Below are 14,196 nucleotides of genomic sequence, written 5' to 3'. Positions count from 1 at the left end.
CCACGCAACTGAAACTATGCTCAAGGCGGCTTACAACATGACAAGATTTACATAATTACAAACTTAACAGAAGTCATAAACAATAAATAAAACACTTCAAAAAGTACACAACCAAATGGAAACAATTTCCACGTAAATCATAAGATCTAAAACTAAAGATACAACAACAATATCAATAACAGCAACAGCTCTCTCAACCCCCCGTAAACAATACTCCAGCCCAAGAATCTGTTCAACAGCCTCAGCTTTTGTAGCTGGAGTCAGTCCGCACTCCACTCTCCCAGGCCAGATTTGATCTTGAAAGAAAATGACAATCAAGCTTTCTTAGTTCAATGTTATTCCTCTAGATAATTTGTGAGGGGGGTGTGTGTCGAGAGTTCGATTGCCATGGGGACTCCGCAGGGTGAAATCCGGTACCGCTTGTAATTTGCTCCCAAGTCAAGATAGCAGTTATACAGTCTAGGTTTTAATTGGCACGTCACAGCTCCTTATTTTATATTGTTACACACCACCCCAGTCTCCAAGTGGTGTGTGATTCCAGGAAGAGACTGTGTGCCTTGCTGATGCGCCATTTCCCTATCTTTTGCGTTCTCTTAATGGTCCATCTCTTCAGGCGATTATTTCATCAGGAAGCCAGCCTGGCTTTTTTAAAACAACAACAACAACAACAACAACAACATGTCTTATATTTTAACATGCTAAATTCAGTGTCTGCCACCCCAGAAGTAGAAGGGCAGCCCAGGCGACTCCACAAACTTACAACACTATTGCCATTGTTTTCCCTGCTCTCAGATAGATGTTAAGCTGGAAGAGTCTCAGGATTTCAAAGCAGAAAAGCTGTCTCCAGGGAACAACTCCGTAAGAATCTGTGCGAATGAAACACAATCCTACACTTGGAGAATTACCCCTCAAAGACTGGGTAATCATCTTCTCTTGCAGAATTTTGCAGTTTTAGCTTTCCTCTGAATTTCTTGAATTTCTCCCCAAATTGCAACTTAGAAAAATAAATAAATGTATTTTTAATGAAATGAAATGATAAATGAAACTGAAAACCCTGATAATCCTTATGGCTTCGAAGCAAGAAACAAGCTGCTACTGTTTACTGCTAGGAATGGCCTATGTACATTATAAATGATTTGTATATTAGTTATCTAAAACTTGCAGCATACAAGGGAATATATATGCTGCTCTTCTTGCTTCAGTGCCATGGCGGTGACAATTTGGACTTTACATGTAAGTTTGTGGGGGGTTTTGCCGGTTATTTTTTATTGATTTTTCATAATTTTTAACAAATGTCACCAGATTAATACAAATTAAATACAAAGATTTGAGGAGTGAGGTTTATTACCCCTCTATTATTGTCAATGCCGGATCGCCCAACCATTGCTACTGTGTCCTTTCTTTTAGTAGATCAAGATCATCAGGTGACAGCAAAAACTGCAAGGTTTTTAGCGGGGGCAGTTGGAATAAGATCTATTATTTCATGGTTGATGCAAACCTCCAAAATGTATTTTGTATAGTTAAGTTTTTACCTCTATCTTCAGTACATTTTATTTTATTGCTATGGCTAGTGGCTGGTGCAAATAAAGATTCTTCTGATTCTGAATACAAATTTAAAAGCTGGCTTCCCACCCGATATGTAAGTTTTCTTACCATTCCTTCTTTCAGGTATGGTGAATTTCAGTATCACTGCTGAAGCCAAAGGAACTGAGCTGAGCGCAGGACGAAGGGACACCGTGATCAAGCCACTTTTGGTTGAGGTAAGCATGAAAACCTTGGCATCTGCAAGAGATGGAAAAGGGTTTCGTGGACCACAGTGGTGCACATTAGCAACCAGTGTCATTTAGCAGTGGAGAGGTTGGAGTTGGAGCTGCAAAGGTTTTCAGGCAAAAGGACTGGCTTGGATTCATTTGTGCAGCCCTGACTTCACTCCTGCCCTGCCTTGTAAGGCTTAGATCTCTCTCTCTCACACACAAGACAACTCTGGAAGTTAATTACTTCAGATTTATTAGTCAAATAAAAACGTCCCAGTCGGAGCTCAGCTAATCTCCGTCCTCCTCAGATAGCACAGTTGCCGGAACTGAGCTCCGCCCCCTTTCCCCACAACAGGAAAACCTCCACGTCTCTTCCTGTCCTTTTTGCGCTTCTTGGCCAGTCTGATGTTGCAGAGGGCGCTCCCTATACTGCTGTATCTGTGTCACTGTCTGAGCTGACAACTTGCATTCTTTCCCTGTGTCCAGAGATCAAGTTACGTACGGCTGCTCCCTGCTGTTGCTCCCTCCCCTCTGCATTCCACTCTTACCTGTTCTCTCTCTATGCCTGCGTTCTCATTCCCTCTCAGTGAAGGAACATTGCTGACATCCCCCATCCATCATCATCATCATAAGGGGACGCAGGTGGCGCTGTGGTCTAAACCACTGAGCCTCTTGGGCTTGCCGATCAGAAGGTCAGCGGTTCGAATCCCCGTGATGGAGTGAGCTCCCATTGCTCTGTCCCAGCTCCTGCCAACCTAGCAGTTCAAAAGCACACCAGTGCAAGTAGATAAATAGGTACTGCTGTGGCAGGAAGGTAAACGGCGTTTCCATGCGCTCTGGCTTCCATCACGGTGTTCTGTTACTCCAGAAGTGGTTTAGTGCTGCTGGCCACATGACCCAGAAAGCTGTCTGTGGACAAACGCCGGCTCCCTCGGCCTGAAAGCGAGATGAGCACCACAACCCCATAGTCACCTTTGACTAGACTTAACCGTCCAGGGGTCCTTTTTTACCTCATCATCATCATTTCATTTGTATGAAATGCAAATGCGCTCTACATGGGGCTACCTTTGAAGGTGACTCAGAAACTACAACTAATCCAGAATGCGGCAGCTAGACTGGTGACTGGGGGCGGCCGCCAAGACCACATAACACCGGTCTTGAAAGACCTACATTGGCTCCCAGTATGTTTCCGAGCACAATTCAAAGTGCTGGTGTTGACCTTTAAAGCCCTAAACAGCCTTGGCCCAGTATACCTGAAGGAGCGTCTCCACTCCCATCGTTCTGCCCGGACGCTGAGGTCCAGCACCGAGGGCCTTCTGGCGGTTCCCTCATTGCGAGAAGCAAAGCTACAGGGAACCAGGCAGAGGGCCTTCTCGGTAGTGGCGCCTGCCCTGTGGAACGCCCTCCCATCAGATGTCAAAGCGATAAATAACTACCTGACATTCAGAAGACATCTTAAGGCAGCCCTGTTCAGGGAAGTTTTTAATCTGTGATATTTTAGTGTATTTTTGGTTTTTATGGAAGCCGCCCAGAGTGGCTGGGGAAACCCAGCCAGATGGGCGGGGTAGAAATAATAAATTATTATTATTATTATCATCATTATTATTATTATTATTATTATGCCGCCTTTCCACAGTTAAAACAATGCTCAAGGCAGCTCACAATATGAAAAGATTTACATAATTGCAAACAGAGCAAAGTAGTCATAAAAATCAATAAAACACATCAAAAACTACATAACCAAACTGAACAATTTGCACATAAAAACACAGATACAAAAAATTAAAATCAATAACAACAAAAACTCCTGATTAAACTTTTCCCAAAATACCCCAGTCCTTGCTGGGCAGCAGCAGTTCTTATGAAGCCTGTCAGACCCCACCCTGGGCCAGGTGGAGAGAGGCAGGAACAGGGCCTTCAGGTTCCCAGCAAGTCCAGGGAAGCTACAGTGATTTGGATGCTGAGAGGATGTCTCTGCCCACCACACCAGCTGATACTGGTGGTAAAAGGTAAAGGGACCCCTGACCATTAGGTCCAGTCGTGACCGACTCTGGGGTTGCGGCGCTCATCTCACTTTATTGGCTGAGGGAGCCGGCGTACAGCTTCTGGGTCATGTAGCCAGCATGACTAACCCGCTTCTGGTGAACCAGAGCAGCACACAGAAATGGCATTTACCTTCCCGCCGGAGCGGTACCTATTTATCTACTTGCACTTTGATGTGCTTTCTAACTGCTAGGTTGCCAGGAGCAGGGACCGAGCAATGGGAGCTCACCCCGTTGCGGGGATTCGAACTGCCAACCTTCTGATCAGCAAGTCCTAGGCTCTGTGGTTTAACCCACAGCGCCACCCGTGTCCCGATACTGGTGGTATATGAGCACAAATGCAGCTATGGAGAGGAACAGGTCCTTACAAGGGGTCGCCCGGTGTGTGCATAGGTTTGGCATGATGCATTGTGGAAGCCTAGAAGTACATGGGTGGAAAGCAGAAGCTAGCTGACAGTCCCGAATGAGGAGGAATAGATAGCAAATTGTTCCTCCACTGGTATGGATTAATTGAGACCTGCAATCTGGAGGCTCTTCAAATGAAGCACATGAGAACTTTGCAGGCAGCTAATGGATGCTCTGTATTATTCTGGCTTCTGTTGCTATCTAATTGCAAGCTTTCTGTTCTTTTAAACTGTGGGGGGTATTGTTTTCATATTTGTTCATTATTACGTTGGGCATTTTTGAGTTTTTATATGCCCTGAGATCCTTGGGTGGTGTAGAACATGAATAGATGGATGGATGGATATGCATTCTGTATTGTTCATCTTACCATTTCCTCTGTCATCCAGCCTGAAGGCATCAAGAAGGAGGTGACCCAGAGCTCTCTGATCTGCGTAAAAGGTATGCACTACATGCATAGAGTGAAAATTCACTATTTCCACAATTGTTTTTAGACTTCGACATCCATTTATTTGGTTTTACTTCGGCAGGTGTAAAATACATAATTGCACCAGCTGCCAAACATGTTTGTTATAGTTGAATTTTCTGTTACATTGTTGGCTGCCTTAAATATATATATTATTTTTTAAAAGGCAGAACAGAAATACTATAAATAAAAATATCCAATATTAATACCATTAATTCTTAGCTTCAATTACTGTTTGAGAATAATAACCTGACCCACAGCAATCCTGAGCCTTAAATAGCATTGTATCCAATGCAATGCATTTAAAGCACTTTAACAGTCATTATTATTTTATTGAGTTTCTATATCGCCCTATACCTGCAGGTCTCAGTGTGGTTCACAGGATAAAATCACAATATAAAAACACCAAAATACACAATCAAAATAAAAACAATAACAACCCAAGAACTTTGGCTTCTCCCAAGGAGTCCTGGGAACTGTAGTTTAAGGGTGCTGGCCTCAAAGAGCTAGAATTCCCAGCATCCTTAACAAACGACTGTTGCAAGGATTCTCCATGACTGTTGAAGTGGTATAAGAATGTTTTAAATGTATAGTGTAGATTAGACCTAAATACTGAAGTTAAATATTTGCTGGCTATCCAATTATAACTGGTGGGTAATTAATTTCAGCTCCATTACCACCATTTGCCAGTTTCTTCACTTAAAAGCTAAGACAATGGCTCCTGTGCTATATGAAGAATGTTGAAAGAGGATCCACATCCAGTCCCCACTATTTATTCCTGTAAATCCTTAGGTACACCAGTCTCTGAAACAATAACCTTGAACTTGCCTTCAAATCTGGTGAATGGATCAGAAAAAGCTTCACTTTATGTCCTTGGTAAGTTCTCAGAATGTTATCATACTTGAAATCTTTCTTTCCTGTTTGCGCCTTGTCTAAGATTGTTGTGACATTTCATATTTGATGTAAAAAAATTTCTGGTATGGCATTGCTCCATCAATATACAGCTCTACCTTGGTTGTCGAACGGAATCTGTTCCGGAAGTCCGTTCAACTTCCAAAAACATTCAACAACCAAGGCGCGGCTTCTGATTGGCTGCAAGAGCTTCCTGCACTCAATTGGAAGCTGTGTAAGCCACGTTGGACATTTGGGTTCCAAAGAACGTTCGCAAACCAGAACACTCACTTCCGGGTTTGCGGCATTCGGGAGCCAAAACAGACGAGTACCAAGGCATTTGACAACCAAGGTACGACTGTAATTGTGAGGTGTCTCCCGTAAGTCATTGCTTGATCTGATACAGAGCAGTCTTCAGCACCCCTGATTGTGCAGAGAAAGGCAAAAGTTGCCACTCATTCTCCCTCGCCATTCTAACATCAAACCTCCTACCCAACACGCATGTACCAATTCCCTTCTTTACTCTGTGCTTAGCCTGGAGTTGTATATTTATAATGAAGCAGGAATTAATTACAGACATGATAGCTGGCTGGGGTAAAGATTTGGTTTGGACCCCATTTTGGTGCTTCAGAAAAGAGCCATGTTTATCCTGTAGCCCTTGGGAGACTGTGATTTGGCTCACGAATATGGTAGGGATTCCTTCCCCTAATGATTATGCCTTTTTAAACTGTGACAGAATTGGATTAAAATTGCAGATATTCTAGGTGGGGTAGAACTAGAGGGGATTTGCTCTGTGCGCTGTGAGTCTGCGGACAATCATTTTATTATGAAAACAGCATTCATTGTAGAGGTAACTATCAGGGTGCCAACATGAATAAAATATTGGAGATCTGCCCCACAACTCAACTATTTTATGGGGCCGTTCACAATATGCAGCTCATGCACACCATTTGAATGGAAATGCCCATCAACTTTTGGGGGACTCAGCCTCCTCAACTATTTTATGGGGTGGGGCTGAAGGGACCTTGGCCCTTAGGAGTTTGTTTCTATGTGACATGCAGTGCATAAATGCCCATGTTCTTTTGCTCTCAAGGTGACATTCTGGGCACAGCCATGAAGAACGCTGAAAATCTTCTCCCAATGCCCTATGGTTGTGCAGAACAGAATATAGCCATGTTCTTGTCCCATTTATATATTTTGTTCTACCTGACGGATACAAAGCAGTTGACAGAAGAAAAAAAATCCAGGATCATTCGAAATTTAAATGCTGGTGAGTACTTTCAAAACTGACACCGTGGGTATTTGTGACGGCATCTGCCAAGTCGCTCTTTCGTTTCAATGGCTGCAATGTAGGCAGCCATACATGTTTAGGCACATGAAGGTATAGCACAAGCACACTTGTGGCAAGGTGAAAAGATTCTGGGAGTTAATCTATAATGAACTTAAAAAGATATTTAAGTATACTTTTCCAAAAAGACCAGAGGCATTTTTGCTAGGTCTAGTGGGAAAAGAAATTAAAATAAAGGATCAGAACTTGTTCATGTATGCCAAAAGCCGCTGCAAAACTCCATCCAGGAGTGGCAGGTGAAGATGATAGATTTTGCGGAACTTGCCAAATTGACAGGAAGGATCCGGGACCAAGAGGACCAAAGATACAATAACAATTGGAATAAATTTATTGAATATATAAAGGAGAACAACAAAAATATTAAGACACTAGCAGGACTGGAATAACACCTCCAATGTAAAACAGTAGAGTTATGACAATAATATACGCAAAAAGTATGTGATGTATATACCAGCGGTCAGGAGGGAGGGAAGTCAGGACTCGGCAGAGTCAAAGGGATTATAATGTGACAGTAAGGATTGTTGGAAAAAGAATTACATGTTGAAAACAATAAAAAAATTATTTGGGGAAAGAAAGAAGGTATAGCACAAGCACAAAGAGGGCACTGGCGTGTTCTGTCAGGTTGTGCACATTTCATGCACACCTTTTGCATAAAAGACATGCTTTCCCATACATTCGCCAGCACAATATGCATTTTGTATGCGTATTTCATATACGATTTGCACATTATGTTGCAAAATCTAGAGTGCATCAACCCAGTCAGATTGGAGAGGTACAAATAAATCATCATCACCATCATCTCATGGGGAGCTGCGTAACAATTTCCTGGCAAGTTTGGGGCACATCAGGTCAGTGCACTGTGGAAAGCAGACTGAATAGATTTCCCCCCTAAAATGCAGCATTAAAACTTTCCTTCCTGGTGGAGGAGAAATAAAACTAATTTAGCAGCTCAGATTATAGAATAAAACAAAACTTGAACATTGAGCCCAGGGGTTTTTGTTTGCTTTCACAGGCATGGGTGAATAGAAAGTTTTCCACCTGACACATAATTAAATACATAAGGCACCAGGCAAGCCTCCCAAGGGAGCCTATTCCATAGCTGGGGTGCCACCACTGAGAAGGCCATCTCTGCTCTTGCCATCTTCCTCACTTGAAATGTATTTGACTGTTAAAGCACCTGAAAAAATTGGTTTGCTGTATTTTTCTTCCACTTCAGGATACCAGAGGCAGATGCCATTCAGACGCCCTGATGGTTCCTTCAGTACTTTTGGTAGCAGGGAGGCAGAAGGAAACCTTTGGTAAGACCTGTGAAGTTGCTTTAAGGCCTTGAGCGGAAACAAGATGGCGGTGCACTGTTCCTTCAGACGTGTGGCTGATGGGCTTCCAGGACCAAATGTCTGAGGAAGGCACTGGGTTCCAACCTGGGAGCACTTGGGAAGATGAGTTCCTTCCTTCTGCTCCCACTGATACAAGCATCATAGGTTTCTCCTGCTAGATCAGGACAAGAGTCCATTCAATCCAGCTTCAACAGTTGGCCAGCCATTTCAAGTGGGAAGCTCATGAACATTGCATAAAGTACTAGCCCCCCCCCCCCCCCCGTTTGCCCTCAGCAAGTGCTGGCTCTAATCCACGGTTTCCCAAACTTGGCCATCCAGCTGCTTTTGGACTACAATTCCCACCATCCTTGACCGCTCAGTCCTGCTAGCTAGGGATGATGGGAGTTGTAGTCCAAAAACAGCCGAGACCCACGTTTGGGAAACTCTGTTCTAATCCATTTGGGTCCATTAGACTTTGGCTGGCTGTTGTTGTTGTTGTTGTTGTTGTTGTTGTTGTTGTTGTTGTTGTTATTTGAATTTATACAGGTGAAACTCGAAAAATTAGAATATCGTGGAAAAGTTCACAGTAATTGTGATGATTATGGCATACAGCTGATGAAAACCCTAAATTAGCAATCTCAGAAAATTAGAATGTTAAATGAAATCAGCAAAACAAGGATTGCAAATAGAGCAATATTGGACCTCTGAGAAGTAGAAGCATGCATATGTACTCAGTACTTGGTTTGGGCCCCTTTTGCATCAATTACTGCAAATAACAAATAAAGGCTTGGCATATCTCGCTTTGCATGTCATGATGAGTCTATCTCATATATTAGTTTCACTTGAATTACTGAAATAAACGAAGTTGTCCACGATATTCTAATTTTTCAAGTTTCACCTGTATACCGCCCTATATCCACGGGTCTCAGGGCAGTTCACAGAATAATATCCATCGACTGATCTATTATCTGTGACTGCTTAATCTAGGGGTCGGCAAACTAAGGCCCACGGGCTCGTTAATCCAGCCCGTGAACCTTGCGGACCCTGCCGCCCGCTCGATCAGTCCCCGCGCTAAACCAGCACAGCGCAGAGGCCTCACCGCGCAGGGACTGACTTCCGTAACGCTGGCGTGGCTTCGGAATGGCTGCAGGAAGCTCCTGCGGGCAATCCAAAGCTACGAACACCTCTGGGCAACGCCCCTTCCTTCCCACTGAGGTGGCCGCGTATGGCCAAGAGCCAAGCGGGAGGAAGCAGTGGCGGCGGGGAGGCTACCTCTGCCACCCAAGCCAGCAGCATGGGCTTTGCGCCCCACAGACCCCGGGCTGAGGCAGAGGACGACGACATCACTGCCAAAGACAAAGCGGTATCTGCAGCTGCGGCTTGAGTGGCGGCGGGGGGGGGGTCCTTTCGGGAGAGGGTGGGTTCGGGCCCCCACCAGGTCTGAGGGACAGTGGACTGGCCCCCTCCTGAAAAAGTTTGCTGACCCCTGGCTTAATCCTTTAAAAAACAAAAAACACACTCTGCTACCAGGGGTGACAACCGGAATAAAATATTGTAAGCCTTACCATGCATAATTGATCACATGATGCTGTTCACAGGCACACTTTGAATGGCAATGCCCATCAACTGGGGGGGGGCTCTGCCCCCTCAAATATTTTAATGGGGGGGTGAAGACCCCTCAGCCCCTAGGAGTTGGCTTCTATGTCTGCTATAAATCGGGAACGATTCTTTCCCATCCTTCCGTTGAGTTTTTCATCAGCGCCTCGCCTGGGTTTATCCTGCTTCCCTAATTCCAAATGGATACAGTCCCTTATGCATATTGAAGCATTGGAAGTGGTTGCTCTGGTCTCGACTTCTTCCTGCTTTGCCAAGTTCTGTTCTCATCCCAGGCCCCTCTGCTCTTTGTCCTTGCAGGCTCACCACCTTAGTCTACAAAGCATTTGGACAGAGCTCACCTGCTATATTTGTAGATGAAACCATCCTGAATCAAGCACTCCTCTGGATTTCAAGCAAACAGGGGCCAGATGGCTGCTTCAAGTCGGATGGGAAAATCTACAACCAAGCCTTAGAGGTGGGAATGGATTAATCGCTTTCCCATGGGAAGTTATGGACACAAAAGTATAAATGGAAATTGTTTGTGTGTTACAGGTTCAACCCCTGTTGAGGGATGTGAGTTTTAATACGATGGACAAACCCTCCTTGCCCCCAATTTCCTGAAAATATGGGGGGGGGGCAAAGTATGCTTTCTCATTGGGGAGGGGAGAAAATTGTTGGAATTTTGTGGGAGGGGTTGTCACTAATGGTCAGGGGTCCCTTTACCTTTATCTTTATGTATACTTAGGACTGCAGGTTGAATTTCATTTCCAGGGATTGTTGCAGACAAGCAAAATTAAAAGCCCAACAAAATTTCTCTAGGGAGGGAACTTTATGCTATTACACCCCTGTTTTAACTGATTTTTCCTTTGCAAATAGGATGGAGCGGATCAAAACACCATACTCACGGCCTATATTACTTCATCTCTACTGGAGAGCAACCTCAAGAGCTCGGTACTGACTTACTATTACTCTAGTTTTCATAGATATTTCTCAGGCAATTCCTTTAAGATGTGTTAAAATGCCACGCTTGCATTTCAGTTTCCATACTCTTTCATCTTATTTAACGCCACCGGGAAATCAGCATCAAGTCAATATAGAATCTCAGCCAACTCCAAGGAGATGTAACAAACCTTTCTTTTCGACCTTCCCTTATTATCTGTACTGACTATAACACAATGTAAAGGGTGCTCCTTCGTCCAAAGTTCTAATTAATTGCATTTTTTTCATGTCTCCTTGATCATTCTTGAGTACTTGAAGTAAACAAAGAGCACAATCCAATGGGAACAATAGAATAGGGCAATAAAACAGTAAAACGGGGGGAGCAGCTGCCTCGCCTTGCCTCAGAGGCCGGCGGCCATCTTGATAATATATAACAATCTCTCTTGAACCCTAGTATCCTGTGGTGCGGGCTGGCCTCTCCTGCTTGGATGCTGCTTCTGATGGGCATGTTAGGAGCACATTCGAAAATGCTCTCCTGGCCCATACATATGGTTTAGCTGGCAACGCAGAAAAACAGAAACATTTCTTGGACGTCTTGATGACATCTGCTACTAGAAATGGTAAGTGGTGTACTGTTGTGATTCGTGGCTTGCCTCCATGAAATTTGTCATCTGGAACTGCTTGCATGCACTTTTAGATTTCTAGCAGTGGCACCACTTGAATTTTGGTTGTTTACTTCAGCCATGCCATGGCAGCCCAGCCATTCAGGGACACTGCTTTATCTCTGAAATGTTGGAGGGTATGCAACAGGCTGTAATAATTTGGTGGTTCATATTGTGGTGGCACTGCTTTGGTGGTACCCCGAGTGTGAGCGCAACCCAACAACTGACCAAGAAATGAGTGTGCGCAAAAATAAGCCATGACTTCATGACAAGCAGACCTAGGTGTCCCTATTAAAATTCATTATGTTATGCCCACTTCTCAAATCTGTGAAGGTCATTTTGAATCCAGATTCTGTCTTCTGCGGCATTAGCTCCCCCCAAAGCTTGGCGTCATCTGCAAATTTGATGAGCATCCCCTCAATTCCTTCATCCAAATTGTTTATAAATATGCTGAACCACAACGGGCCCAGGACACAACCCTGTAGCACCCCACTTGTCACTTTTTCTCCAGGATGAGGAGTTATGTGTCGAGGACCCCTAAGATACCCCTAAATAAAACACGTTCACACATCACTTTTGTTTTGGTTTTTGGCATAATTTTGGCCACAACTTTATTGAATTACAGTAAGTGAATGGTTGCTTAGGCATTGGTTAGCGACTATCTGTTCCCACTTGGAGGTAGGAACAGAACAGACAACCACACCCGTGCGGAAGTCAGCAAGGGTCAGCAATTTTGGGGAGAGAATAAAGCTGGGTGCCAGGCTCACACCTCTCCCCAAATGCTCCCTGGGGCTCTTGCATGGCCCTAGCCCTTTGTCAGGGATACGGACGAAAGCATGGTGAGCCCCTGGATTCCTTTAACAGAATACCCTCGCAGCATCAGCATTGGAGGGGCAGGCACAGCCAACCTCATCCCCTCCACCAACCAAAATATTAACCAATGCCTAACCGCAACTTACAAGTTGTGATGATTTGCTACACAGTTGGCAAAACCCAAATGGCCCCAGGCAATCAGCCAAATGGTAAAATTCTTACCAGGCCCCTGCTCCAAAGCAGACGACCCCATGACAGGCATAGCAAGGTCAGCGCAAACAAACCCTAAATAAAGGGAGGGTAGGCGGGTAAGCCAATGTGTGCAGCGAAAAGAAGAAGCTCAACACTGCGCACAGGGACCTATATAGCACCCCCATCAATCAAATAAAATCGCAACAATCAATTTTCCCCAGCAACAATGGAGGTGCCCAATCAAATCCGTGGCCATCGAAACTAACCCACCCAGCAACAGGGAATGTCATGGTTGCTCCCACCGCAACACGTGCTCTCCATGAAGGAGAACCCACTCTACCATTAATGAGCACTCTTTGGGTTCAGTCAGTCAGCCAGCTACAAATCTACCTAACAGTTGCCTCATCCAGCCGACACTTTACCAGCTTCTCCACAGGAATATCATGGGGTACTTTGTCAAAACCCTTACTGAAATCAAGATACATTATGTCCACAACTCCAGAACTGTTCAGCTGCCTGCACCTCACTTTGGAAGATTAGAAAGATAACTACTTCAAGGCAGTGATTTCTCTTGCCCTTACCTTGTGGCACATACATGAGAAAAGATTGGTTGCTGCGGATCAATATGAAAGCCAGGAAGCTTGACATGGAAGTACATTGATAACTACTGTTTCCCTGTAACTTAATAGCCTCTTCTGCATCTTCAGGTGGTCTGCTGTACTGGAAAAGGGAAAAGAGGCCTAGAGTAGAAGATTTCCCTTCTTTCTACACTCGTGCATCATCTCTTGAGATTCTGATGAACAGTTATGTACTGCTGGCGTGGCTTAACCGACCAAACCTATCCCGGGAGGACCTGACAATCGGCTCACAGATGGCGCGGTGGCTGGTCAGAAACCAAAATTCTTTAGGAGGCTTCTCCTCCTCTCAGGTAACTTATACATTAATTGGGGAACTGTATGAAGAAGTGCCTTCTGTTGTCTGTCCTGAATTGATTGTCAAGTCAGTTTAACTGAATAACCCTGAGTTTTAGGGACATGAAAGAGGAAGGGAAACTAGTCTCTATTCACCTTCTCCATATATGTATGATTCTTTCCAGGACACTCCTATGGCTCTCCTGGCTTTATCTCGGTTTGGGAATCTGACCTTCACAAAAGATGCAGAAAATACAGTGGAGATCAGTGCTGGGGGATCTTTTAAGAAGGTTTTCCAGGTGACGAGTAGCAACAGTGTCCTGCTGCAACAGGTTGAATTACCCAACATCCCCGGAAACTACAGTGTGGAAGTGAAAGGTTCTGGGTGTGTCTACATTCAGGTAAATGGCATCCCTAGCCCACAAGTGCCTCTGCTACTTAGTCACAGAGCTATTGTCAGTAACAAAGTAGTTGTCCCCTGTTATATGTGCTATACATTATTTTCTGTTTCAGACACCCCTGCAATACAACATCATCTTCCCTACACATGGCTCTGGATTTGCTCTCACAGTGCGGACAAAAAATGCTTCCTGCGCAAGCAACTTTCTGTCCAGATTTGATCTTGAACTGAAAGCCAGGTAATGAAAAGACTGCAAAGTTATGCCTATCCCCTGTTGACAACTTTGCCATGCATTGCTGTATAAAGCAATATAAGGCACTTTGGTTATTCCTGGGGCCTTGCTGGGAATCCATTTGGTTTGTACAAGGAAGAATATATGAGCAGCAGATCTGCATATTATTTGCTGGGGCAGATTGGGATTGGCAGGACTGCATTTGCCGTAGCTCTGTTGACACACGGAAGAG

At 44.4% G+C, this 14,196-nt stretch overlaps 1 protein-coding gene across 1 annotated transcript in view; it reads left to right on the top strand.

The window, feature by feature from the left end:
- LOC309332067 (ovostatin-like) overlaps window positions 1–14,196 on the top strand; it is a 46,997-nt gene that overhangs the window by 28,323 nt on the left and 4,478 nt on the right. Inside the window, exons 20-31 of the mRNA XM_081844785.1 lie at window positions 793–919; window positions 1,669–1,760; window positions 4,588–4,639; window positions 5,457–5,540; window positions 6,649–6,825; window positions 8,120–8,201; window positions 10,134–10,290; window positions 10,692–10,766; window positions 11,209–11,374; window positions 13,129–13,349; window positions 13,518–13,733; window positions 13,846–13,970. Of these exons, the coding sequence (XP_081700911.1) occupies window positions 793–919; window positions 1,669–1,760; window positions 4,588–4,639; window positions 5,457–5,540; window positions 6,649–6,825; window positions 8,120–8,201; window positions 10,134–10,290; window positions 10,692–10,766; window positions 11,209–11,374; window positions 13,129–13,349; window positions 13,518–13,733; window positions 13,846–13,970 (1,574 nt within the window). The remainder of the gene's footprint in view (window positions 1–792; window positions 920–1,668; window positions 1,761–4,587; window positions 4,640–5,456; window positions 5,541–6,648; window positions 6,826–8,119; window positions 8,202–10,133; window positions 10,291–10,691; window positions 10,767–11,208; window positions 11,375–13,128; window positions 13,350–13,517; window positions 13,734–13,845; window positions 13,971–14,196) is intronic.

This window comes from Podarcis erhardii (genome assembly GCF_964252035.2).
Source record: "Podarcis erhardii genome assembly, chromosome: 17".
NCBI classification, from domain to species: Eukaryota; Metazoa; Chordata; class Lepidosauria; order Squamata; family Lacertidae; genus Podarcis; species Podarcis erhardii.
Note: the sequence above shows the minus strand (reverse complement) of the source record. Positions and strands in the feature narration are given on the sequence as shown.